This window comes from Acomys minous, assembly GCF_964271855.1.
Source record: "Acomys minous genome assembly, chromosome: 12".
NCBI lineage: Eukaryota > Metazoa > Chordata > Mammalia > Rodentia > Muridae > Acomys > Acomys minous.
Genome location: NC_140493.1, coordinates 62,212,247 through 62,238,529, shown reverse-complemented (window position 1 = coordinate 62,238,529; position 26,283 = coordinate 62,212,247). Strand labels below are relative to the sequence as shown.

Below are 26,283 nucleotides of genomic sequence, written 5' to 3'. Positions count from 1 at the left end.
CATGTGCATAAAGACCTTTGAAAACTCTTACACGAAACATAATAAGGGCTCTTTGTATGTCCATACAGGAAACCTGAATCAGAGAGGAGAGGAAATGGATGGCGGGAACTTGATTATTGGGAAAGTAAAATTTTAATGATGAGGTTCAGAGACAAATCAAGGGTATTTAAAATTTGTTGAAAATGTTAATGAAATGTGTTTCCCATTCATGTCAGTAATACAGCCTTGTCACATCAACCAGTTCCTTTGCTCTTCCTTAGAATTTGCTTATCTACTGCCAATCAACAGCTGAGTGGCTTCTGTGTTCTAGCTACTGTGAATAACACTGCGGTGAACATGGGTGTGCAATGTGTCTATGTGACCCTGTCTTTAGCTTTTTAAATGTATACTAGGAGTGAGGTGTAAAGTTTAAGTTTTATACAGTTTTGCATTTAAAATAAGCTACCTATCCAATACGCAGTCATTAAATATTTGCATGTCTTTCTGAGTCTTAGTTACCTCACTCAGAATGATCGTTTCAAATTCCATCCATTTGTCTGCAAATTTCAAGATTTCCTTGTTTTTAATAGCTGATTAGTATTCCATTGTGTAAATGTACCACAGTTTCTTTATCCATTCTTTGAGTGAGGGACATCTAGGTTGTTTCTAGATTCTGGCTATTATGAATAAAGCTGCTATGAACATAGTTGAGCAAATGTCCTTGTTGTATGCTGGAGCATCTTTCAGGTATATGTGCAGGGATGGTATAGCTGGATCCTGAGGTAGCACTACTCCCAATTTTCTGAGAAATCACCAGATTGATTTCCAAAATGGTTGTACAAATTTACACTCCCACCAGCAATGTAGGAGTGTTTCTCTTTCTTCACATACTTGCCAGCATGTGGTGTCGCTTGAATTTATGATCTTAGCCATTCTGATGGGTGTAAGATGGAATCTCAGCGGTAGTTTTGATTTGCATTTCTGTGATGACTAGGGATGTTGAGCATTTCTTTAAGGGTTCCCAGCCATTTGATATTCCTCTGATGAGAGAATTCTCTATTTAGTTCTGCACCCCATTTTAAAAATTGGGTTATTTGGTTTGGTGGTGCTTAATTTCTTGAGTTCTTTACATATTTTGGATATTAGCCCTTGTCAGACGCAGGGTTGGTGAAGATCTCTTCACAGTCTGTAGGCTGTCATTTTGTTCTGTTGACAGTGTCCTTTGCCTTACAGAAGCTTTTCAGTTTCATAAGGTCCCATTTATTAATTGTTGATCTTAGAGCCTGAGCTACCGTTATTCTGTTCAGGAAGTTGTCTCCGGTGCCAATGAGTTCTAGGTTCTTCCCCACTTTTTCTTTTAACAGATTTAATGTGTTTGATTTATATTGAGGGCTTTAATTCACTTGGACCTTAGTTTTGGGCAGTGTGCTAAATATGGATCTATTTGCATTTTTCTACATATAGACATCCAGTAAGACCAGCACAATTTGTTGAACAGTCTATCTTTTTCCTCTTATTGTATGGATTTGACTTCTTTGTCAAAAATCAAGTATCTATAGGTGTGTGGGCTTATTTCTGGGTCTTCAATTCAATTCCATTGGTCAACCAGCATATTTCTATGCCAGTACCAGGCTGTTTTTTATTACTGTTACTCTATAGTACAGCTTGAGATCAGGGATGGAGATTCTTCCAGAAGATCTTTTATTGTACAGGATTGTTTTAGCTATTCTGTTTTTTTTCCATATGAGATTGAGAATTGATCTTTCAAGGCCTGTAAAGAATTGTGAAGGTATTTTGATAGGGATTGCACTAAATCTGTAGGTTGCTTTTGGTAAGATGGGCATTTTTACTACCTTGATTCTCCTGATCCAAGAGCATAGGAGATGTTTCCATCTTCTGATATCTTCTTCAATTTCTTTCTTTAGAGACTTGACATTTTGTTATGCAGGTCTTTCACTTGCTTGGATAGAGTTACACTAAGAGGTGGTTGCATTTGGTTGAGTTACTGGCTGGGGGTGGAAGTAGGGGATTGGGAAGTGTGGGGGGGGAGGGGATTGGGAAGTGTGTGGGGGGAGGGGATTGGGAAGTGTGTGGGGGGAGGGGATTGGGAAGTGTGTGTGGGGAGGGGATTGGGAAGTGTGTGGGGGGAGGGGATTGGGAAGTGTGGGGGGGAGGGGATTGGGAAGTGTGTGTGGGGAGGGGATTGGGAAGTGTGTGGGGGGGAGGGGATTGGGAAGTGTGTGGGGGGAGGGGATTGGGAAGTGTGTGGGGGGAGGGGATTGGGAAGTGTGTGGGGGGAGGGGATTGGGAAGTGTGTGGGGGGAGGGGATTGGGAAGTGTGTGGGGGGAGGGGATTGGGAAGTGTGTGGGGGGAGGGGATTGGGAAGTGTGTGGGGGGAGGGGATTGGGAAGTGTGTGGGGGGAGGGGATTGGGAAGTGTGTGGGGGGAGGGGATTGGGAAGTGTGGGGGGGGAGGGGATTGGGAAGTGTGTGGGGGGAGGGGATTGGGAAGTGTGTGTGGGGAGGGGATTGGGAAGTGTGTGGGGGGAGGGGATTGGGAAGTGTGTGGGGGGAGGGGATTGGGAAGTGTGTGGGGGGAGGGGATTGGGAAGTGTGTGGGGGGAGGGGATTGGGAAGTGTGTGGGGGGAGGGGATTGGGAAGTGTGTGTGGGGAGGGGATTGGGAAGTGTGTGGGGGGAGGGGATTGGGAAGTGTGTGGGGGGAGGGGATTGGGAAGTGTGTGGGGGGAGGGGATTGGGAAGTGTGTGGGGGGAGGGGATTGGGAAGTGTGTGGGGGGAGGGGATTGGGAAGTGTGTGGGGGGAGGGGATTGGGAAGTGTGGGGGGGGAGGGGATTGGGAAGTGTGGGGGGAGGGGATTGGGAAGTGTGTGTGGGGAGGTGTCACGTGGAGATCCCTAAACCACCCAGGCTAATGCTAGAACAGAGGTCTCTTTCAGAATCTGACAGTGGGACCCTACTGCAGGGGGCAACATCTACACAGCTCATTGGCCATAGAAAGGTCAAGCTGGTGTCTTCATGGAGCCTTCACCTTGACACTCTAGGACACCAATCCAGCCACAAACCCCTCAGTCACTCTGTGCTGTCTGCCTGCAAAATGTGCTATGGCAATGGTGACTCAAAACCTGTGGGAGTGGCTAACCATGTCTGGTTTAACTTGAGGCCCACGAGAGGAAGCCCACATATGACATCCCTGACTGGCCAGGAACTGGAAACTGGACAGCCCAGAGACTTAGGATAGAACCAAATACGACTGGCAAGAAAAAAAAATCAATAAAATGATTCCTAATGCTGTTCCACTCTACTCATATTCTGGTGCCTTGTCCAGTCACCATGAGAGAGGCTCCTTCAGCAGCAGATGGGAGCAGGTGCAGAGACCTACATTCTGAGGAGAGAGAATCTAAGCTGGAGGTCTCCATTTGGTCCCTCCCCTCAGAGCTTGGGGAATCCAGCTGAAGAGGGGGAGGAAAGGCTATAGGAGTCAGGAGGGATGGAGGCCAGGAAGAGGATCAGGAGAGCAGTCACTGAATCAGCCAATCAGGGTACATATGGGATCCCAGAGATGCAAGTGGCAAGCCCAGGGCCTCTGCAAGTACGCTGTGGCGATTAGCTTGGTGTTTCTCTGGTACTCCTAACTGTGGGAGCAGCTGTGTCTCTGACTCTTTTCCTGCTATTGGGTTGCCTTGTCCAGTCTCCATATGAGGGTGTTTACGTTGTCTTATTATACCTTGTTTTGCTCTGTTTACTTGTTGCCTCTTGGGGCCTGCTCTTTTCTGAACGGACATGGAAGGGGAGTAGGTGTGGGGGAGAAGGGAGGTGTAAGGGAGAGGCTGGGAGGAGCGGAGGGCGGGGAAACTGTGGTCCTTATGTATTGTGTAAGAGAAGAATCTATTCTCTCTCTCTGCCCTCTTTGTTGTTGTTGTTGTTGTTGGTGGTGGTGGTGGTGGGGTGTGTGTGTGTGTGTGTGTGTGTGTGTGTGTCAAGGTTTCTCTGTGTAGCCCTGGCTGTCCTGGATTCACTTTGTAGACCAGGCTGGCCTCGAACTCAGAGATCTAACTGCTTCTGCCTCCCGAATGCTGGCATTACAGGCGTGTGCTATTACGCCTGGCTGAGAAGAATCTATTTTCAATTAAAAAAGAAAAAGAAGCAGCTTGAGATATTAAGCTGGTTTGTCTTGAACACTGTATGCTCTAGGACGAGGGCTCTGCTCTTATTTTACATTTAAAATCCAGTAACTATGAAAGAATTTCCCCCCAGTTCTGGGCTTTGTTTATAAAACGTAAACAGTATAAAGTTGTTTGGATAAAGATGGCTGCACACTAGTCTCTTAGAGTTTCTGTCTAGTTGAGGCCACAGAACTTTTGTGAGTCACGTGTGTTAAAGAATGCTGAAAGACATAGGGGCATGGGCTAGAGAGACAGCTCAGTGGGTGAGGCCATGCGCTGACCTCACAGAGGACACAAGTGGTTGGAGTTACCTGTGGAGATGCGCTTACATGGTGTCTCCAACCATTGATAGCTTCAGTCAGGGAACACCCAGCAGGGAGCCCTCTGCTGGCCTCCTCATGCAGCAGGCATGCACAGTGCACACATGGGAGCAAAACCATTTGAACACATACAGCAAAAATAAGTAATTCTTGGGGGCTGGAGAGATGGCTCAGAGGTTAAGAGCACTGGCTCCTTTTCCAAAGGTCCTGAGTTCAATTCCCAGCAGGTACATGGTGGCTCATAACTATCAATAATGTGATCTGGTGCCCTCTTCTGGCATATAGACATTGTATACATAATAAATAAATAAATCTTTAAAAAAATGAGCAATTCTTAAAAAATGTGCAGACAAAAACTTGAAAGGCAGTTAATATACATATTAAATAAAGGATACGTCTATTTCTTCTAAAAACAAAACAAAACAAAACAGTATGGATAGTAACTCACTTCTAAGTCAGAAGTAAGCATTTTTACAGAGACTTAACAAATCTAAAAATCAGCTTAAGTAAAGGATGTCAGTCTCTTCCATTAGATTTTTCTTTTTGAGTGACTTTATAACAAGATTTCTATTCAAATGTATGTGCTTGCATACCTAAATATTTTCTACCCTTACTTTAAAACTCAGTTATTAACATTTAGACTATGTCTTTGCTATATCCAAAAAAAGTGGAATAGATTCTTAAAATGTTCTAAAGAGGAAAACAGATTAAATTTGTTTGAAAGCTGACGGAGGGACAGCTGTAACTGCCTAGTTAATGTCTTACTGTACAATACGAAACACATGCTGCAGTGTGCAGCTGAGTCTGTGGGGAGAAAAGGATGATGTTTCTGACTTGCAACTGAGGGAGGACATGAGAGCGAAGCGGACAGTCACATGTGATTGTGGTTGCTATGGCAATACTTTCTTACAACACTGAAAGGATAACCACATAAAACTGACATCAATTTCTCCAGCTGCAGTTAAATTCTGACTCTAGCTTATTAAAATATACTTTATTGTAATAATAAACTTAATATTTGAAATTACTTAGTCCCTCAGTTTTGGCCCAATTCTTTCAACTTACTTGCTTATATAACCAAAAACCCCATTAGCAACAAAGAAAAGAAAATAACCAGTGCTCATTCCCACTGTGCCCATGAGACTTTAAAGGAAAGGCTGTTTTCTAGCTCTTTCATTCATTCATTTAAATATTTACAAGGACATTAAATTATGTGGAATATAATTGTATAAAATATGCCACTCCATTATTATTCATTAATGTTCCAGTTTACATATGTCTTTTAAGCAAATGCTGTCTTCATGAAAAGATATATATGTTTTTATTTTAAAATTTAAAAATAATTTAACAGAATATAGTGTGTTTGATTTCTTAACCCCTTAGCATGGTGTGGTAAATATGCTAAAGTGTAAAGAAAGAAGTGACAACTCATAGATGCATCGTTAACGTATGGCAGCATCAAAGGCGCTCACAGGCACTGCCTAGTTGTTCCATGAGTGATTTGAAATGTGAGTGTTCCACCTGACTGATGATCTTGGAAGGCTGTCCTCTAGTTTGTTGCCAAGAATACAGTAAACACATACAAAAATCAGGATGGGATATAGAACAACTAACACGAGTTGTTCCCCTAGTGACATCACAGTGTGTTCTAAAATAAAAGAGGCTACGCAAAACCCAGGCAAGGCTCCAAGCCAAGTCATGGGGAAGCGGAGAGGTTCAGGACTCACAGCTGCTGGGGTTACAGGGCCCAAGTGTCCAGCAGGAGCTCTGACACAGTTAAGTATGCACGAAGGCGCCTGTGCAGACAGCACTGGCCAGCTGTTTCCCATCTCCAATGAGGGAACAAGAGAGGAAACAGACAAACCGAAGCCTGAGCTTTCGGTTAAACAAAAAGAATAGAGTAACAAACATGATAATTGTGTGTCTATGGAGACCTTTAGAAGATACTCATTTACTCAAGGAAAATGAATATTGCCATGTTTAGCTTGTGCTTTGTGGTAATAAAACAGACACTACACAACCAAGATGTACTACCTAACAGTCTTGAGCTGGCTCACACTATGCCAAACACCCCAGGACCAGGGTAGTCAGACAAGTAGAGCATGTTCAGTGCCCATAGAAGCTCCAAACGACTGCAACCACATATGCACAGCGGGACACCTACCACCGCTATAGAGAGAGTAAAGGTTTCTAGTGGCCCAGAATACCGTGGGTATTTGTGAAAAGCTGCATGGGAGGTTGTTACATTTACTATCATATCCAGGCAAAATTAAATTTACTAAAGAGGCACATAATTACTGTTTTTACCTATCTATCCATCTGTCTGTCTGTCTGTCTGTCTGTCTGTCTGTCTATCTATCTATCTATCTATCTATCTATCTATCTATCTATCTATCTATCTCCCCCTTCCTTCCCAACTGTGTATGTGTGAATTACACGTACAGAGCCAAAGGCAGATGTCAGATACTGTCCCTAATCACTTTCTGCATTGTTTCTGACAAGGTTTCTTGCTGCGCCTGGGGCTCAATGATTGGGTAGGAAGATTGTCAGCAAGAGGATGCTCCTGTCTCCACCTCCCCAGTGCAAGCATTTTAGGTGTACAGCAGCATGCCCAGCTAAGGGCTAGGAATCAAGCTCAGGACCTCAGGCATGCTTAGCATGGTCTTCACTGAGCCATTACCCCAGCTCTAGTTAGTAATTTCTTAGTGAGTTATCCCTTTGGCTCAAGACTCTGTAATTATGGGAAAAATTCATTCATGGGCATGAAATATCATTAGGTATTTATGTTTCTAAGATGGACTTTAAGTGAGAGAAGAAGATGAAGGCTTCACGTGAGGACTGAGAAAGAAGAGGAAGCAAAGAATGGGGCACAGAGTGGGTGCTTGGCTAGGCCACCCTTTACAACAGTGGACTGTGGAGTAGGCTCTCCTTGGTCTCTTGTAAACCCTTTCTCAATCAATGTCATTGTTTTCCAGAATGAGCTCCCCCAAATGTCAATAGAGCTGCACATGTTTTCTTCCACCAATTAGATAAAACTGTGTGTGTGTGTGTGTGTGTGTGCGTGTGTGTTAAGAGTAAAAAAAAACTAATACAGAAGTGCTCATGTATCAAGTCTATAAATATATAAAACTAAATCTGTAAATATATATCACTTAAATTTATTTAACTGAGATAGCTGAGCACAGTGGTGCATATATTTAGTCCCAGCACTTGGGAGGCAGAGGCAAGTGGATCTCTGTGAGTTCGAGGCCAGCCTGGTCTACAAAGTGAGTCCAGAACAGCTAAGGTACATGGAGAAACCCTGTCTTGAAACCCTTTCCCCTCTGCCCCGCCCCGAAAGAAATAAAATTATTTAACTCAGAATTTAGGAATTGATAAAGTCGAGAAAGGCTAATATAGAATAGTACTAGAAAATCTAAACTTGACCACTATTTCCCCACCTATTCCTAACTGACCATCTGCTGCCTCAGCTCAGTGAGCTCTGGGTGGCCCGGGTCTTGTTAAAAACTTCAGCTAAATGCTAAACATAACAGTCCAGACCTCTCTCAGAGGTGCTTGTAACACTGGTAGCTTTTGTTGTTGTCTTTGTCTCTATGTTTCTGTCTCTCTCTCTCTCTTCTTTTTACTCTGTCCTATAGAACCACTGTCTCTGTAGAACAATTGCTGTGGTGTACGTTGCCGAGGTTAGGAATTGGGACCCAGAGCCCGGTTTATCTTGCAAATCAATGTAATTGTTCCAATCTATGATAAGCTGTCATTCTATGTAGAATGATTTTTATTCTGTCCTATTGGATGGCATTTGCAATTTTAACAAGCTTCTGTCTTAAAGCTTCATCCAATTACAGCGAAAAGCTTCATCTATTAAAAATGTTGAGTGGGTCAAGGCTGAGACTCTATAACAAAGAGGAATCTGCATAAAAGGAATTTATTCCTTAACACTTTGCTTGAGTGAAATTAAAAATCCATCACCACTAGTCTCTGGTGTACCTTTTTCTAGAATTCCCTACAACTAGATTTATAGGTACGTGTATTATTTCACAAAAGGGCAAATAAAAGACTAACCAGTGGCTATATCCTTCCGTTATTCTGCAAGCCTGGTCCAGGGCATCTTAAGGTCTTTACAGCAGCCCCTGTCTCTGAGTTGTCAGTTTCCCAGGTGCTTAGAATAAATGCAGCGTCACTGCTAATAAGGGTCCCATTGTGACAGCGCAGCAGCTGCACACACACTCTCTTCCAGCCTATCCACTGGCTTTGGCAACATTCACATTCTTTACTTAAATCTCTCTGTGTGTAAAATGTCTAGACTTGGGGCTGGAGAGAAGGCCCAGGAATTAGGATTATTTGCTGCTTTTGCAGAAGGCATGCGTTCAGTTCCTAGCACCTACATGGAGGCGGCTTACAGACAGCTGTAGCTTCAGTTCCAGGGCATCAGAAACCTTTTTCTGACATCTGCAGGCACCTGCATGCACACAGTACACATATATACCCACAGGCCCACGTATACACATAAAGTAAAATGACAAGAAAATCTTAAAATATCTAGATAACTTCTACACACGCTGAGATAGAGCTCTCACCTCAAGTTGACTCAAAATAGTCCAGCCAGGAGTCACAGCATCAGCTGGGTACTCGCTTATCCTTTCCTCACCCTAGCAGAGACCAGAGAGTCCCTGCCTCTCGGCCAGCAGGAAACTGGCACCAGTGGAATAGAACCTACCATCCAGGACCACACCAGAAAGGAAGACAGCTGCCAGCGGTTATGGAGATGGTCAGTGTGCTTTCTCCTCACTGGAACCCTAAGTCCTAGAGTGCTGACTGCAGGTCAGAGTTGTGGGCCGCCCGCGAAAGGATTTTCAACTTTATCATTCTGTAAGCAACACTGGTCAGGGCGAACGTCTTAGCAGTCACTTGCACCCCTGCAGCAAGCCGAGCGCGCGCTCCGCGTTCGGAGTCAGAAGCAGCAGCACGCCGTGAGGCCGAGCCTTCTCAGCCGTCCTAGGTTTACTCCAGCTTACACTTTTGTCTCTGTGGTTTAACTGATAATTTAGACAGCATGCAATAATATTATGGTATTTATTGGAACACATTTTTAAGTTTTCTTTTTTAATTGGAAAAGTAAATGTCAGAAACACTATCCTCTCCCTAAAATATTTCACAAATTAAATTATGGATTTGTAACTTGCAACAGAAAAAAGTCATGCAACCCTAACTTAAAGATGAATTGTTCCATTTTTTGTGTTCTTTTGTTTGTTTTCTGAAACAGAGTTTCTCTGTGTAGCCTGGATGTCCTGGAATTTAGCCTGTAGACCAGGCTGGTCTTTAACTCACAGAGATCTGCCTGCCTCTGCCTGGGATCAAAGGCATACACAGCCACTCCCTGCTAAGTTGTTAGATGTTATATTTTAAAGTTGTTTTTTTTTAAGGCTTGCTTTTGCTTTCAAATCAGCCCCAAACCAAAAATTTCCATAACTGTTTCTAAAAAGAAACAGAACTGATCTTGGTTTCAACGTGAGTGCACTTTCAAAATAGAAAAGCATCATCCAGTGAAAAACGCCACATACTTTTCATGGTTCCATCTTCTTCTTCCTCATCCTCACTATTTATGACCATGGTCCCCAGGTCCGACTCCAACATGGTGCTGGTATGTTCAATCATCGTCTGGGCCCCTTCACTCATGGTGCTGGTGGCCCGCATCGTACCCACGCTTTCTGAGCTTGTCTTCACCATAGTGTGTGAATCCAGCTCATCTTCATCCTGCAGGCAAAATATCACCATGAACAAAGACCCTCCAAGACAGCTGGATCTCTTAGGTCTTAATAAGAATACACACATGCTTTTTCTAATGATAGAAAGTGCTATTACTACTATAATACTCAACAGAGCTAAAAGCAGGGATCCAAGCAGATACTTGCATACCAGTGTCCACAGCAGCATTATTCACACCAGTCAAAAGGTAGAAATAACTTAAGTATTTACTTTTATATGAATGCAAAAAAAGATGCACTATATCCCTATAATAAATATCACCCACCCTAAAAGGGAGTAAAATTACAACATACGCTGTGCTGCAATGTGTTTGTGTGCATATGCACAAGCTAACTACTCTGTTTACTTAATGAAGCACTGAATTGTTTTCTACAGTAGTATAATTTTATGTTCCCAACAGCAGTGCCCTGGGTTCTGATTTCTCTATTTCCTCCAGTATTTATTATTTCTGATTTTTGAAACTGATGATCTAAGTGGATATGAAGCAGCATTGCTCCATTTATACTCTCTAAATAGTGTGATATCAAGCAATCTTTCACATATTTAATTGTTCATGTATAGATCTGCTTTAGAAAGGTGCTTATTGAAGACCTTAGTCCTCTTCTTTCTTTTGTGGCTTTCTGAGGAAGTCTCACTGTGTAGCGCAGGCTAGGCTTGAGCTGATGACTCCTGGCCCTGCCTCCTAAGAGCTGGGGTCAGTGGCTTTTGACACTATGTCTAGCTTTCTTTGCCCAGTTTGAGTTGGGTTGCTTGCTGCTAAAGAACTGTCAGTATTCTAGAATTAAACAATCTGAATATTAACCCTTTCCTGTGAGCTGCCTTTTCAGTCTTTGGATGGTATCTTTTGATGCACAACAGGTTTTCACGTTAAGGAAGTCCAATTTAGCTTTTTGCTTTTGCTGATTTTGTTGTCATTTTCTAGCCAGCAGTTTCAAATGCTTTATAGAAAAAGGCAGCCAATGTAAATGTGAAGGCCCACACTTCATGCACGCAGGCAAAATAAGTTTTTTAATAAAAATTACAGTTCTTGGGACTGGAGAGATGGCTCAGCGGTTAAGAGCACTGACTGCTCTTCCAGAGGCCCTGAGTTCAATTCCCAGAAACCACATGGTGGCTCACAACCATCTATACTGGGATCTGATGCCCTCTTCTGGTGTGCAGGCACACACACAGGCAGAATGTTGTATACATAATCAATCAATCAATCAATCAATCAATCAATCATACACACACATATTTCTTATAGAAGTAAAAAAAATGCAGATGTGGAAAATAGAAACCGCAATATCGCATTCTCAGCAATTTAAGTGAGCTGAAGTAACAGTGGGCTCAGGCTGTTTAACACCTTTCTTCCTCCTAAGCCTCACTGATGAGTCTGGTCACTGCATCGCCTCTTGGGTTCTCCCACATCCCCTCCTCTTGTTAGATGACATCTTTTCTCTCATCTTTTCAACTGCCTAATGTGTCCTTATTTATCTAAAGCTCAGAATCTCCAGATATGTTCGCACCTGCCCTGCGGTTTGCTCGGGTCCCCAACAACCACCACTGCAGGATACTGCACGACATTCAGCAGCTTCCAGGAGAAGCAGTGCTGCAGTGTCCCGTGTGCGCACTCTCGTCACTCCTATATCTAACCAATCAACAAGCTGTTTGCTTCTTGTCGTCTCCTCCTCCTCCCTCTCCCCCTCCCATCCTCCCCCCTCCCGAATTAGAGGCTTTATTGGAAGTTTGAATTGCTTGACTGACAGCCCTTTAAAAACACTGAAAGACTTCCGAAAGTGTCTGTGCAATTATGTGACTCACATTGCTAAGGTTTTCTTTACACCCAGGGGAGCACATTAACCTCAGAATCCAATAAGAAATATTGAACAGTGTTTGTGACGCACACTTCAATTTTAATTCATCTAGTAAAGCAAACAGACAGAATAAAAAACAGTGGTAGTTGGGTTCTACAAGGTTATTTAAAGTGTTTGATAACAGATCAGCTCTTCATAATTCATATGAGATTTATGAATTTTGTGTTGCTTTATAAATCTTCTTAAATTTGTAGAAATGAGCTTTTTAATCTACTTATACATGTCCAATTGTCCACATTGCATGTGTACACATACACACACACACAAATTAGCTATACACATATATATAGAAAGACAGATTAATTCTATTGAAACTTGTACACATACTGAACTTAATAGAGCTATAAATGTATTTAAGTTTTGCTGATTGCTTAAAAGTTAGTCTAGTAAAACTCCTCTGGGATAGTTACTTCACATTATTTTTGAATGGGAAAAAGAAAGAGCAAAATGCCCTGCTTGTGTGAGCTTGTTTTTGGAAGGTCACAACAATCACTTAGGATCCAAGTCCTGCATGTTAGCTCACAGGACTAGATGAGTAAGCCAAACACAGAGACAGGAAGTCGTGAGCAGTGACTTTGGAGGCTCATCAGCCAGCACGTCACACATGTCACACTAGAACGCCGAGTGCCACTTTGACTAATGCCATTTTCTTACCAAAATCTTGATTACCCATTTATGTTTCCCTGTGGTAAGATTTTTTTTTTAATGTAGTTCAGACTGGATTAAAACTCATGGCTGCTTTGCCTTCTTTTTAGTTCTGGGACTTTATGCCAGCCTCTCTAAAGTATTTTACCAAGGTACTAAGACTTTGAATACCTAATCTGCTGCACAGCTTTTCCTGATGAGATGTAAGCAAATGTCTGTTCATCCAGATGATAGATCAAAAAAATGATGGCAGGACAATCTTACTAAGCCAGGTAATTTACTGGTGTACAGCAATATGGGCGAAGGGTTACCTACAAAGGCGTGTGTGGCTCAAGCGTAGTCTCATTGCCAAAAAACACCCCAACATGACGAGGACTCAGGGAAGGCTGCGTGTCTGGGGCTCTCTGCACAACTTTCATGCGGTTCAGCTGGTCAGAAGGTCTCTTGTCCACAGAATGTGTTGCTGCTTATGAACCGCTAAGGACGGACCTTGCAAATCGTGTGCAACCTGACACCCAAGTGCTGTGCACTTTCTGAGCCTTGTAAATTTTGTTTACTTCCTGAGTCTTAGTGAGCCAACTTCCAGGATGGACTACTCTCATTCTTACATAATGACTGTACACAGCCTTTGAAGTGAGTGCCTGCTGGGAGAGCCATGTATTTCCACCATTTGATTATCACTGTGGTAATTTTCTAATCACCAAATTGTCCTGGCCTGGGTATACTGACAGGCAGCTGGGACTAGGTAACCAAGTATTCATTAAATCTAGCTAAGCAAGTCTGACCATCATTCAGGGAGAAACTTGAGTACAACAGGCCCTTCCTGCTTTTTCTAGAATGAGAAGAGTAAGTAACATACATCCTCTATACATTTAATTAATCCAAGCGTCTTTTACCTCCATGGCTAATCAGCTTTTAAAAATCATTTTCTTTTCCAAAGCAGCAGAATTTACAACATTCAGCACATGTCACTGCACATAAGTGTATGGCTTCCTAATTTGAGCACTTGTCCCATGAAAGTTTTTATAAATACATGTGCCTTGTGGTTAATAATAGACGAGAAAGCCTTATGCTGCTGAGTCAACTTGTTTTACCCTGCATACAAACACAGGAAGAATTTAATATTTTCTGTTTCACAGAATTACAAAATCAAGAGATTTTTACATTTAAATCCCTCATTTTATATCTGAAAAACAAAACAAAACCAAAAACCAAACTAGGTCCATAGAGAGTAAGATTACTCTAAGGTCACATAGCTATTTAAACATAGGACTAGAGTTAAGAAATGCATTCTTTAATTTCACAGCATTTATTCCACCACAGACGTGTACCCTATATACAGTTTCGGTTTTGACTACTGAATTCAGATCAGGTCAGAGGTACAGCCTTACGATGTTAAGAGTTTAGTTATTGAATTCCCTTTTGAAATAACATTTATTTGTTTGAATGTGTGTGTCAGGGCGTGTGCATGTGTGCCTGTGTGTTCATCTGCGTGTGCATACCTGTCCAATGTTCAGGAGTTGGTTCTTTCCCGCCACCACATGGGTCCTGAGGATCCAACTGAGGCTGTCCTCGCGGAGCTATATCATTAACCCAACTTTGCAATTCTTATTCCCAGAGTCCAAAACTCACTCCACTTACTCTGGTCTGAGGGGCATCTTTCCCTTAAAGCCCTAGAGCAGTGGCATGTGTTCTGTGCTCATTCTTGCCTCTTCATCTCTCAAACAGCAGGAAGACGGCGCCTTTCAAAGGACAGATCACGTCACATTCCCCTGTTGCTGTAAACTCTGCATTTGGATTTTCATATGAAATCTTTGTCGCGGTGAATGCGATCTGGCCCTTCAACATGTGTCAGGTCCGTCTCTTGTCACATTCCCTTCTTGCTTACAAGCTCCAGCCATGCTGGCCTCCTTAGCTGTTCCCTGAGAGTTCTGTGAGTCTTTTGGCTGGCTGATCTTCCAGACTGGAATGCTCTTCTATAGACAGTGTGATCACTCATTTCCCTGACGACTCTACTCAGATGTCCTCTCCTCAAAGAGGATTCCTACGGCCACCAATTTAACTGAAGCTTCGGCCATGGTTTACTGTTTTGTCCTCTATTCTGTACAGGCTGTAACTGGCTTTCTCTGCCCCCAGAGTGCAAGTCTGTGGAAACCAACAGCCTTCTCTTTAATTTCCACATCCCCACTTCTAGGACTATCTAAGACTTAGTAGGTACACAAAACAACTAATATTCACTTACTAATTCATTCAGAAAGAATTTATTATACAGTTATAATGGACCCAGTAGTTCACCAGTACTGGAGACTCAGAGATGAGTAAGACATAGTTTTGTTCCATTTGGTTTTCTAAGGAATCTGAGGTTTGGGAGATCTTCTGACATGTGAGCAATAAATTACAAGACAATCTCTGAAGTGCTGTGAGAGAAGTGTTGACAGGACAATGAGAATCCAAGGGCAGAGACTTGGATTTTGCTTTAATAAGTGAAGAATGCCTTGCAAAAGAAGCCATCCTCAAGTTAAATCCTCCTCCCTTAAACAGTAAACTTCAGCAACATATAATCACTTTCCACACTTATAGGACACAGCATGATGCTTTAATGCATATATAACACAAAACTGGGGTGTGACAGTGCCCATTACTTAGTGTTCACTAAGTCTTAAAGGATAAGACGGTTACACAAACACAAACCTAGCTGGGGTGGAATGTTCTAGATCCAACATCTTTCATAAGAACTGCTCTCAGACACATCCTTTCTCAGCACAAACACTAGAAGACTAAATTAGGTGCAAGTATTCCCACGACACCGTGACGCCATGCTGCGCTGATTGTACACTTACCCTAACACTGTAACTGCCTGTAACCCCAACCTACCCAAGGCCTCATCACACTCTAAAGTCTGAGAGGGGTACTGGCTACTCTTACAGTCCAGCATTAAAGCACTGCTCTCAACATAAACGTTACTGGGTAAATGTTAAGTCCCTCCCTGTAAAATACGGGCAAACTGGAGGGAGGGGGTGCTGCAGTTGGGATGTTTTATATAAACAAAAAATAAATAAGAAGAGCAATACTTAGAATAAATGAAACATTAAAAAATAAAGTAATAGCAATGGGCCTATACTTTAAATTCGAGATTATCTATGCCACTCTCTGAATTTGTAATTTAACAAATTACTTATTCAACATGAACAGAAAGGATTAATTTGTGCCTCTATCATTTCTTTCTTAATAAAGAATGAAAAGAAAGAGGTCACAAGGCATAGAATTAAGAAACAATGTTATATGAAGTCCTAGAAATGAAAGTTTTATTTAAAATATATTTTTCTTAAACTTACTATTCTAAGCAGAAAAGTTACTGCTTAGGGAAACTTGGGGAGAGGAAATAATGTTATTCACTAAATTATTATTGTACTTCCATTTAATAATGATGAAAATGGTTATTCTCAAGTGAAGACAGTTTGTCGGTTACACCCATTTTTTCCCCTGATGAGCCCAATGAGGCATTTATCTCTATTATACAAATGATGAGTCTGAAGTTAAATTAAATTTAAAATTTTTTAATCCAAAGTCACAGAATAAGTAAGTAGAAAAGCAAGAATTATAGCTATTTTAATCTGGCGCCAAATCTTGACTCTAATTTCCAATATGTAAGGCTTTAGTTTATCTGTGGTATCTGTAAGCCCAATTTAAACTGCACTCCAGGTTTGCTGGGCACGTTTCATTTGCTGAGCTAACAGAGAAGGACACGGCAGGCAGCAGACTGACCAACTGAGCCTTTGTTTAATTTTCAGAAACTGGGGTTTGTGCTTTCTGCTTTATCTCAGTGAGAATACAGGGGAAGTCGACTTTCCATCAGTTTCTTTTTAATAGCTATGGCTGTAATGTTTGCCACTGCTGCAAGCGGCTCATACCCCAGACATTAATCTGTAATGTAATCTTGTAAGTGGCAATCCAAACTCAACAAGAGGCGTAACTTCTAGCTTCCAACCCTCCATACAATCTGTGCTGGAGTTGAATCTACAAAGCGACAGGGGACAGTTTTCACCTTCAAATTCACAAAATTAGATATAAAATTATAAAACCACTGATTAAATTTAGAAAGGAAGGCTCTTGTGACACTCATTTTATATACTTTACTAAAAGATACTAATTTACAAATACATAGCAGAAAAGGGGAATTCTTAAAAAGTAGCACAAACAGTACACAAATGTAGAGGGACACGAATAGTAATTAAGAGTGCAGATGGAAGATGATTACTTTATAGGAAATTAGAAAGCTCAGACACTAATACATTTGGTAATGGTGTTGAAAGCCTTTTAGCCACACTTTTTGTTTTTAACTTAAAAATCATTAACTCTGAACTCAATCCTTGGTATTTTAGATTACTGTTAATTTAACCTGCATATTTACACTTTTAGGGCACAACAGTTATTTACAATGTTCCTTCATGTTACACTTCACTTGCATCCACTCTTTCAGTCCTCAGTTGAGAAAAACATGTTGATGCTTTATAGAGAGAGGTCTGCAGAGCAGATGCTTCTCCACTGCAGAGCAGCCAGTTCCAGTAAGGGACACAACAGCACTCTCAATCAGAGCCATCATGTGCCAGGAATGCACAACAGAGCACTGATGATAAGCCAGCGTATGAATCATAAGGTCCACATGGGATACAAATATTTGAAAACATTATTAGGAAATCCTACTCCACCGCTGGGACAGCCGTATCCTAGAACAGTCTAAGAAACAATCAGACACTTGTACGAGGTATTTTACATCTGCTGTGTTTATTACCTTAATGGTTTCTAAATATCCTGCCATAATTCACTAATTTTGAAGACATTTACACAAAGATCTTAGGAAGTATTTGCAACACCAATGAGAAAAGATTATTCCTTTAGTAGATACTTTAAATCTAAAATTTAAATCTATCTAAAATAGCCTACCCTTTTAATTTCTCTTAAGTGCCAGGAAACTCTTTCACAGAGAAGCCTGGGTTGGAATCGACAGTCTACCTGTTTTGCCTTCTGTCTGGCATCACCCACTGGGGCTGCAGGACCTCACACTCAGGGGTTAACTCAATGCAGCAGCCTAGACACACCTGCTGGAAATGCCTGCGAAGCTGCTCTAGAGGCGCTCACAGCACCAGCTAAGGCAAAGTCTAATGGCTCCTGGTTCCAGAGACAAAGCATAATCAGCTTCCTACCGAGGGCAGCAGGGAACATGGGTGCCCTTGCTGCTCAGAGCTGAGTAGTCACACAGAAAGCTGGCTTGTGGGGTAAAAGTCAAGAGTAGTTAGTAAGGTTCTAGACTGAGAGGGGTGTTGATGCAGAAATATTTGGTCTAGAATGGAAACTGAGAAGTGAAGCTGATACCGTAAGGAGAAAGCCCTACAGCTCGGGGGATGGATGCCTTACACATTGGGGTCTGTACAAACTGCTTGACAGACAGGGAGAGGAGCCTGGGAAGTGAAAGGGAAGGCGGAGAACAAGACTGAAACAGAGGCCGGAATAAACTCACAATTGAGATCCAGATATCAAAGCTAATTAGAGCGGGTGAGTGTAAGCAGAACTTTACAAGATGATTTTGAAAAAAAGTCATAAGGGGAAAATCAGTATTCTGAAAACCTTCTGTACATCAGGTAAAAAATAAGTTGAATATACTGGACCTAAAGAGACCAAACTGACTCTAAAAAGTGTGTGTGTGTGTGTGTGTGTGTGTGTGTGTGTGTGTGTGTGAGAGAGAGAGAGAGAGAGAGAGAGAGAGAGAGAGAGAGAGAGAGAGAGAGAGGGCGCAGAGCACGGTGGTGGAGTCTTTCCTCCCTTCTCTCTGCACGGCTGATGCCTGTTCATGTATTTGAACACTTGGTTCCCAGATGGTAGCCCTGTTTGCAGAGGCTGTGGAACGGTAAGGTACACAGAGCCTTGCTAGAATAAGCCTATTACTTGGGGTGGGCCTTGAGTTTTATGGGCTCACCTCACTTCCAGTTTATTGTCTCGGCTTTCTGAATGATAAAATGTGAGCAGTTGGCTTACTGTCCTGGCGGCCACTGCCACACCTATCTCTGTATTATGCACTCTCCTTCTGGAACCAGAATATTCTCCTTTAAAGAGTTGCCCTTATGCATTTTTCTATATCTAGCTTGTAAAACAGTACAAATTGCAAATAAAAAACAAACAAACAAAAAACAGTATAGCTTGCAAAACAGTATAAGTTCAGTCACTCAGTATTATTAAGACTTGTGGGACCTGAAAGTACGCGTCAAGAACGCATTCTCCTCTTGTTGCTATTAGTAGGTGGTCCTTCAACTTGAGTGCAAAACCAGCGCAGCAACATGTACAGCTGCTGTCTTGACACACCTGTCCTTAACACACAGGAACTTGATGGATCCCTAGCTCGCTGCATGCCTTAAAACTACATCAAAGCTTTCAGAAACTCCACAAGTCATAAAAGACTTGTGCATCAGTAAAACAAGCCTAATGGTGAGAAAGTGTGTGGGCAGGACTTCAGAGGTTCATGATGCAAGATTGTACAGGTTCTTGGCATTATCCTAAAGGCGTCCAAACAAGAGATTATCTTCCCATCCCCTGTGCATAACACTGATGTACAACAGAGTAAATTAAACAGTAAATGTAACCCTAACTATGACTTTTATTTTTTCCCTCACAGCCAAAAATCTGTCAAAAGATTAGCAAAATATAAAAGGAGCTTATAAAATCAGATGTTTTAGAATAACAGTTGGAAGACTATTCTATTATGATAAGCAATTTATAAAATGGCCACTAGAGGGCACCACAGGCAAAAACTAAAATTTCTTTCATCAGAGGTTCCTACCAAAGGTTAATATTACATTAACTCAGTATCTTTATCAGAAAACAGATTGGTAGCCATAAATAATTTTTAACCAAGATATTTAGCACTACTATCATGACTGTGATGCCATTATAGTTTAAGAAAAGCAATTATATTTTATAAAAACTTCTAAAGGAGAAAAGAAGTTCTCAATGTTTGACAAGTTCCAGAATAACTTACAAAAAATAGAGAGAAAACCCAAAGAATGCTTGTTAATTCCACAAAGTCAATAAAATCCTATAATGGTACATAATTATATTATTGTATTCTCAATCGATATTATATGAAAATTAGGATATATCTTACATTCCTAGAACAGAAGGGCTAATTCACGAAAAATTTCCTCTCTTATTTACTTATGTTCTTTTATAAAAATTTAATACATACTTCATGAAGAAATATTACTTGCATATATTTACACTTGCTGCTATTAAATATTTTTAACAAACCAACTTCAGAAATATACAATGCAAAAAAAGCAGCTTGAAATTCTAGAACCAAAGCAAGTTAGTATAGCAAAAATAATTCTTCCAACCCAAATGTACATTCACATTTCACTGCTAAAGAAAGGTGGCAAATACCACTGTGTAACTTTTAAGTCCATAAAAGAGAATTCCTTATACATGATGCTCTAGTCAGAGTGTTTCAGATCTCATTAGAGGTTGCAATATTCATCTGGACATTTTATATCCTAGGAGACCCAAATCTAAATGCGGAATTCGTCCATCTGCAGCCTATTTCATACAACATTACACTCAGACCTGTATCTACATGCTGGCTGCAACCATTACATAGGGCAGACAGGAACTTTTCTACTGTGGTGTATGCCAATACTCAAAATTTTAATTTTGGAGCACTTTATAGAACTCAGATTTTTTTCATTAGGAATGTTGAACCTATACATTCTGTGGTAATGATGATTTTGTAGAACTATCCTAAATAAGGAGTAAAATTACTATAAAGTACTTACATATTGTGATTCAAAAATGTACATAATTATCAGTATGTGTCAGTTGATCCAGGACAGAGTTAGTAACTCGACAATGACAGCGAGACAAACATTCACAGAGAGCAGAAGGTAGCATGCTCTGGGGTATGCAGTAGCACACGGCCAGCTGAATGAAGTCAAAAAAGAAACCAGTTTTTAGAGGGAACAACGGCTAAGACAGGCCCAGCAGCAGACGGGCTTTCTGGCTTTCTTTAACTGCTTGGAGCACCTCCTGGGGCCACCACCCACTGCAGAAAACACAAGCTTTGGGGCTTTCTCGATATATACCCCCACACACATATATTCTCATCTCCCCATTATATAAAGGACCTGGATGAGTCATGAATGCTTGAAATTAAATACACACTAAAGCAGTGAATCACCCAGAAAAGCGTGTATAGTACGCACGTCAGCTGCAATGCCAAATACACTCAAAGTGAAAGAACAAAGGCTCCGGCTGCTCTACAAAAGAAATCTGGTTGTGATATATGAAACAGTCAAAAGAGAGCTCCAGTTGTACTCGAAGGAGGAAAGCCCCAGGGGAAAAAGTGTAGGCAATGTGACTACATCAAGAGGAACACAGAAACCGAGAGTTTTGAGAAAAGTGTGTTTTCAGATAAAGCGATGGAGGCAACTGCTACCCTTCCGCACACAGCACACCTGCAGGCTGCTATCTGCATCAGGACCACGATCATGTTCCGCACACAGCACACCTGCAGGCTGCTCTCTGCATCAGGACCACGGTCATGTTCCTTGTCCTACCCACCAGTCAGAGCTGCCTGCAGGCAAAACTGTCTACCTTTCTTCTATACCAGCACTTACAAGTGGACAAAAGATATTACTCTAAAACAGGAAAAGAGACATAGTGGGTGACAGAGGCACAGAGTTAGAAAAAAGTGAGGCCTGGTTGATATAACAAGAAAAAAAGTAGTCACATAACTTGGATAGTTGTATGAAGTCTCATGAAAACCTCCTGAAGTAAACGGGGATGGAAAGGATACAGAACACAATGGCACCCAAATGACTTCCTCTATGGCATTAATAAATAACTGAAACTGGAAATTGAAATTATTTTTAGTAACATGACAAAAATATATACTAGGGTATTATATATTATATATATACCTATGTGTGTGCGCGTGTATATAGGATCTGTGTGCATTGGTGCAGCAAATAAAATCTAACTAAATTGAGAGTCATTCCATGTTGATGGAATAGAAAAGTAAATATTGTTATGATGCCATTTATTTCTATTTTTGTGCTTTGCTTATTTTGTATTGCTTTTTGAGACAGGGTCTTCCTAGATAGGCCAACCTAGTCTTGAATTTGCTAAATAGTCAAGCTGGCCTTCAATTCATAATCCACTTCTGTTCTTGTCAGGGCTTTATTGCTGTGAAGAGACATATGGCTATGGCCACTTAGAAAGGGAAACATTTCACTGGGACTGGCTTACAGTTCAGAGATTTAGCCCACTGTCATCATGGCAGGAAGCAAGGCACTGTTCAAGAGGGAGCTGAGAGTTCTACATCTTGATCGGCAGGCAGCAGGAAGAGAGAGTGTGCCACTGGGCCTGCCTTGAGCTTCTGAAACCTCAAAGTCCACCCACAGTGACACCGTTGCTGCAACAAGGCCACACCTCCTAACTGTGCGGCTCCATGGTGACCAAGCATGCAAGTCTGTGAGTATACGGGGCCGTTCTTATTCAAACCCCAACAGCCTGCCTGAGGCTCACAGAGACTGAGATTGCAGGCACATATCACTACATGCAGCAAGAAGGAATTTCTTTCTGACAATATATACATTTAATTTCAACTAAATGGAAATGATAGGAGTTTAATATGCAAATGTGGACAAAATGACACTAAATAATATATAGAAAGGCAAAGGACTCAGAAGAGCCAGCCTCATGCACTGAATAAAGAAGATGACACTGCTTAGTTTTACTACAGTAATCAAGATGCCAGGGTATTGGCAAAACCAGAAATAGACCAATGATAGGACAATGATTCAGGATGAAGAGTTCCGAGTCAGAACAGCAGGTGTGGTCAACAGGTCTCTGAAAGATGAACTAAGGCAGTTCACTGGAGGAAGAATGGTCATTTAAACAAATGGACTAGAGCAACTGGGCAGTCATAATAAGAGCAGAAGACCTAGTACAAATGTTCAAAGCTCTCACAAGAAGTATGTATGTATGTATGTATGTATGTATGTATGTATGTATGTATATTAGACTTTAACAGTACATGAAGAAGGTTAAAATTTTCAGAATAAAACCCAAGGGAAAAATCTGTATTTGGTGCTGAATTTATAGAACTAAAGAACACAACTCAAGGAAAACAGAAAGGTTTTTGGGTGCAGGTGGCTCTGAAGGATTTTAATACTACAGACTTCTGAAAAGGGAAGACAAGACAAAGTGGGAGAAAATATGGGCAAAGCGCATACCTTAAAACAACCTTATAGCCAAAGCACTCAGAGAACTCTTCACAGATCAGTATTATAAAATGACAGTCCATTACAGTGAGGAAAGCAGTAAGCAAGATACTGTGTCAACAAGGAATGATAAATGGGAATAAACACAAAACACTGTTTCACATCTATAACATTAAAGAATCTAAATTAAAACAGAAAATACATGTAAACCTATTAGAATAGCTAAAATACAACTGCTACCATATTATATTAAGAGAAACTCACATTTATTGTTGGTAGAAATACAAAATGGTAACTTATGAGTTGAACTGAAAGTTTTTCACAAAGCAAAACACACTGTAACATCCAGTCCAAATTTCAATCTTAGGTCTTGTCTTGTCACTGTAATCAAACATCCTTACAAAAACAACTTAGAGAAGACAAGGCTAATCCAGCAGTTACGCTCACAAGCCATCACTATGGAGAGCACAGCGAGAAACGCTTACGATGGCTGTTCACACTGCACCCGCAGCCAAGACACTGAGGAGACGGGTTAATACATTCATGGTATCTATACTCTTATGCAGTCCGGAATCCCCTTTCCAGGGAATGGTACCACCCACAGTGGGCAAGTCTTCCCATCTCAATTAATGTAATCAATAATATTTCCCATAGGCCTAGTGAGAAGCCAGCCAGACTTCTAGATTCTCAATTGTGTCAAGTTGACAATTAAAACAATCACGGTGATTTACTTCACAGACTTGAAAACTTACACCCACACAGAAGCCAGTACAGCAAACGATGAGAGAAAATGTGTTCATAATTGCCTCCATGTAAGAAGTCAATACATCCTTCAATAGGCTAACACTCAAACTGAGGTACAGTCAGACAATACTATATGAGTCATGAATAACTTATTAAACTGCAAAAAGAAATGGAGGAATCTGAAATACATGTTGTTAAATAAAAGAGGACAATATATATATGCTATATATAAGTCGGGCTGTGGTGGCGCACACCTGTAATCCCAGCACTTGAGGAGGCAGAGGCAGGCAGATCTCTGTGAGTTCCAGGCCTGCCTGGTCTGCAAAGTGCATCCAGGACAGCCAGGCTACTCCGAGAAACCCTGTCTCAAAAAACAAAACAAAACAAAAAGCTATATATAATTTCTACTATATAATATTTCATAAAAAGATACAAGTAGAGACTATGAACAGATAAGCAGCTGCAAGTTTAAGAACTGGGGCAATCAATATAATCTCAGAGGTTATGTGTCTGTCTGTTTTCAAATAGTCTTGCTATGCAGCTTACGCAAGCCTCAACTTTGAGATCCTCCAATCTCAGCCTTCGAGGTGCTAGGATTACATTGCATTCAGCTCCACAGAGGTTCTTTTTGGTGGTGAAATCGTTCTGTTTCTTATTGTAATGGTAGATGTGCGACAACATGTACCAATCAAAATCATCAGAACATTACATTCTAGAAAAAGAGCCTGAGGAGCACTCGGGACACAGGGCCTGAGCTCCTTCTCTAGCCACATGAAAAAGAGCAACACATGGTAGTGCGTACTTGTAACCCCCATGCTGCAGAAGTGATAACAGGTAGCTCTGTGGGGCTTGCTGGCCAGCTGGCCTAGCCTACTTGGTGGGATCCAAGCCAGTGACAGACCCTGCCTCAAAAAAAGCTGTATGGTGCCCACAGAACATGTAACCTTGATGTCTCTCCTACACACACACACCCAACCCCCACCCAAAGCATGTGCAAGTAAACACTCAAAGAATATGCAAAACATTTACCTTGAGGTCAAGGGAGCTGAGAATAGGGAACAAAATGTGAAGAAAACTAAAGTTGAGTGATATTATAAATGTATGTATAAATGTATAAAAGAACTTCGGTGATGCTTATCGGGAGAAAAGATACTAACAGCTTTAGAGTGGAAAGAAAACTAAAAAGGCCAAAGGAACTGTACTCAGCCTCTCTGGGTCTGTAAAGACTGTAGCAAAATTATCTTTTATTTAAGAGGTAATATCCACTTATCAGTGAGAACTTGCCATGTTTGTCTTTCTGGGTCTGGTTTACCTCACCCAGGATAACTTTTTCTAGATCAATAGATCTAAAATAATTTGTCTAGACTGATAAAAATTGCCTGCAAATTTCATGATGTCATTGCCTTTAACAGCTGAGTAACACTCCATTGGGTAAAAGAACCTCATTTTCTTTATCCATTCTGCAGTTGAGGGACATCTGGGTTGTTTCCAATGTCTGGCTATTATGAACAAATCTGAGCAAGTGTGTGTGTGGTAGGATAGAGCATCTTTTGGGTAAGTGCCCAAAACTCTTGAGGTAGATCGGTTTCCAATTTTTTGCAGAATTGAGTCTTGAGGTAGATTGATTCCCAGTTTTTTGAGGAATATCCATATTGATTTCAACAGTGGATATTCAAGTTTGCACTCCCACCAGCAATGAAGGAGTGCTACCCTTTGCTCCATCCAGTTCCTTCCAGAATGAGCTGTCATTTGAGTTTTTATCTTAGATGTTCTGAGAGCTGTTAAGATGGAATTGCAAAGCTGTTTTGATTTTTCTTTCCCTGATTGCTAAGGATGTTGAACATTTCTTAGTGTTTCTCAGCCGTCTGAGATACTTCTGTTGACATTTCTCTATTTAGATTTGTCTCATTTTTAAAAATTGGATTATTTCATTTGTTGATGTCTAGTTTCTTGAGATCTTTATATATTTTGGATATTAGCCCTTTGTCAGATGTGGAGTTGGTGAAAATATTTTCCCAGTCTGTAGGCTACTGTTTTGTCCTATGGTGTTCAGTTTCATGAAGTTCCATTTTTTAGTTATTGATCTTAGAGCCTGAGCTGTTGGTTCAAGAAGTTGTCTCCTGTGCCAGTGTGCTCTAGGATCTTCCCCACTTTCTCAGAAGGAAAATTAGGCTCTGTGTATCTAGCTTTATGTTGAGGTCTTTGATGCACTTGCACTTGAGTTTTGTGCAGGGTGATAGATATGGATCTATTTGCATTTTTCTACCTACTAACATGCATTTTGTTAGTAGGTAGAAAACCAGCACATTTGTTGAAGATACTTTCTTTTCTCCAGTGTATATTTCTGGCTTCATTATCAAAAGTAAGGTGCCTGTAGGTATGTGGATTTCCATCTGTGTATTCAATATGATTCCATTACACTGATCAACCTTTTTTTTTCCATACCAATACCATGTAGTTCTTTTAAAAATAACAATTGCTCTGTAGTACAGCTTGAAATCAGAAATGGCGATACCTCCAT

At 41.1% G+C, this 26,283-nt stretch overlaps 1 protein-coding gene across 2 annotated transcripts in view; it reads right to left on the bottom strand.

Moving 5' to 3' along the window:
• The window catches only part of STK3 (serine/threonine kinase 3), a 248,862-nt gene that overhangs the window by 66,615 nt on the left and 155,964 nt on the right, over positions 1-26,283 (bottom strand). For both annotated transcript variants that reach the window (XM_084749308.1, XM_084749307.1), the window contains exon 9: positions 10,045-10,237. In XM_084749308.1, coding sequence (XP_084605434.1) covers positions 10,045-10,237 — 193 coding nt within the window. The remainder of the gene's footprint in view (positions 1-10,044; positions 10,238-26,283) is intronic.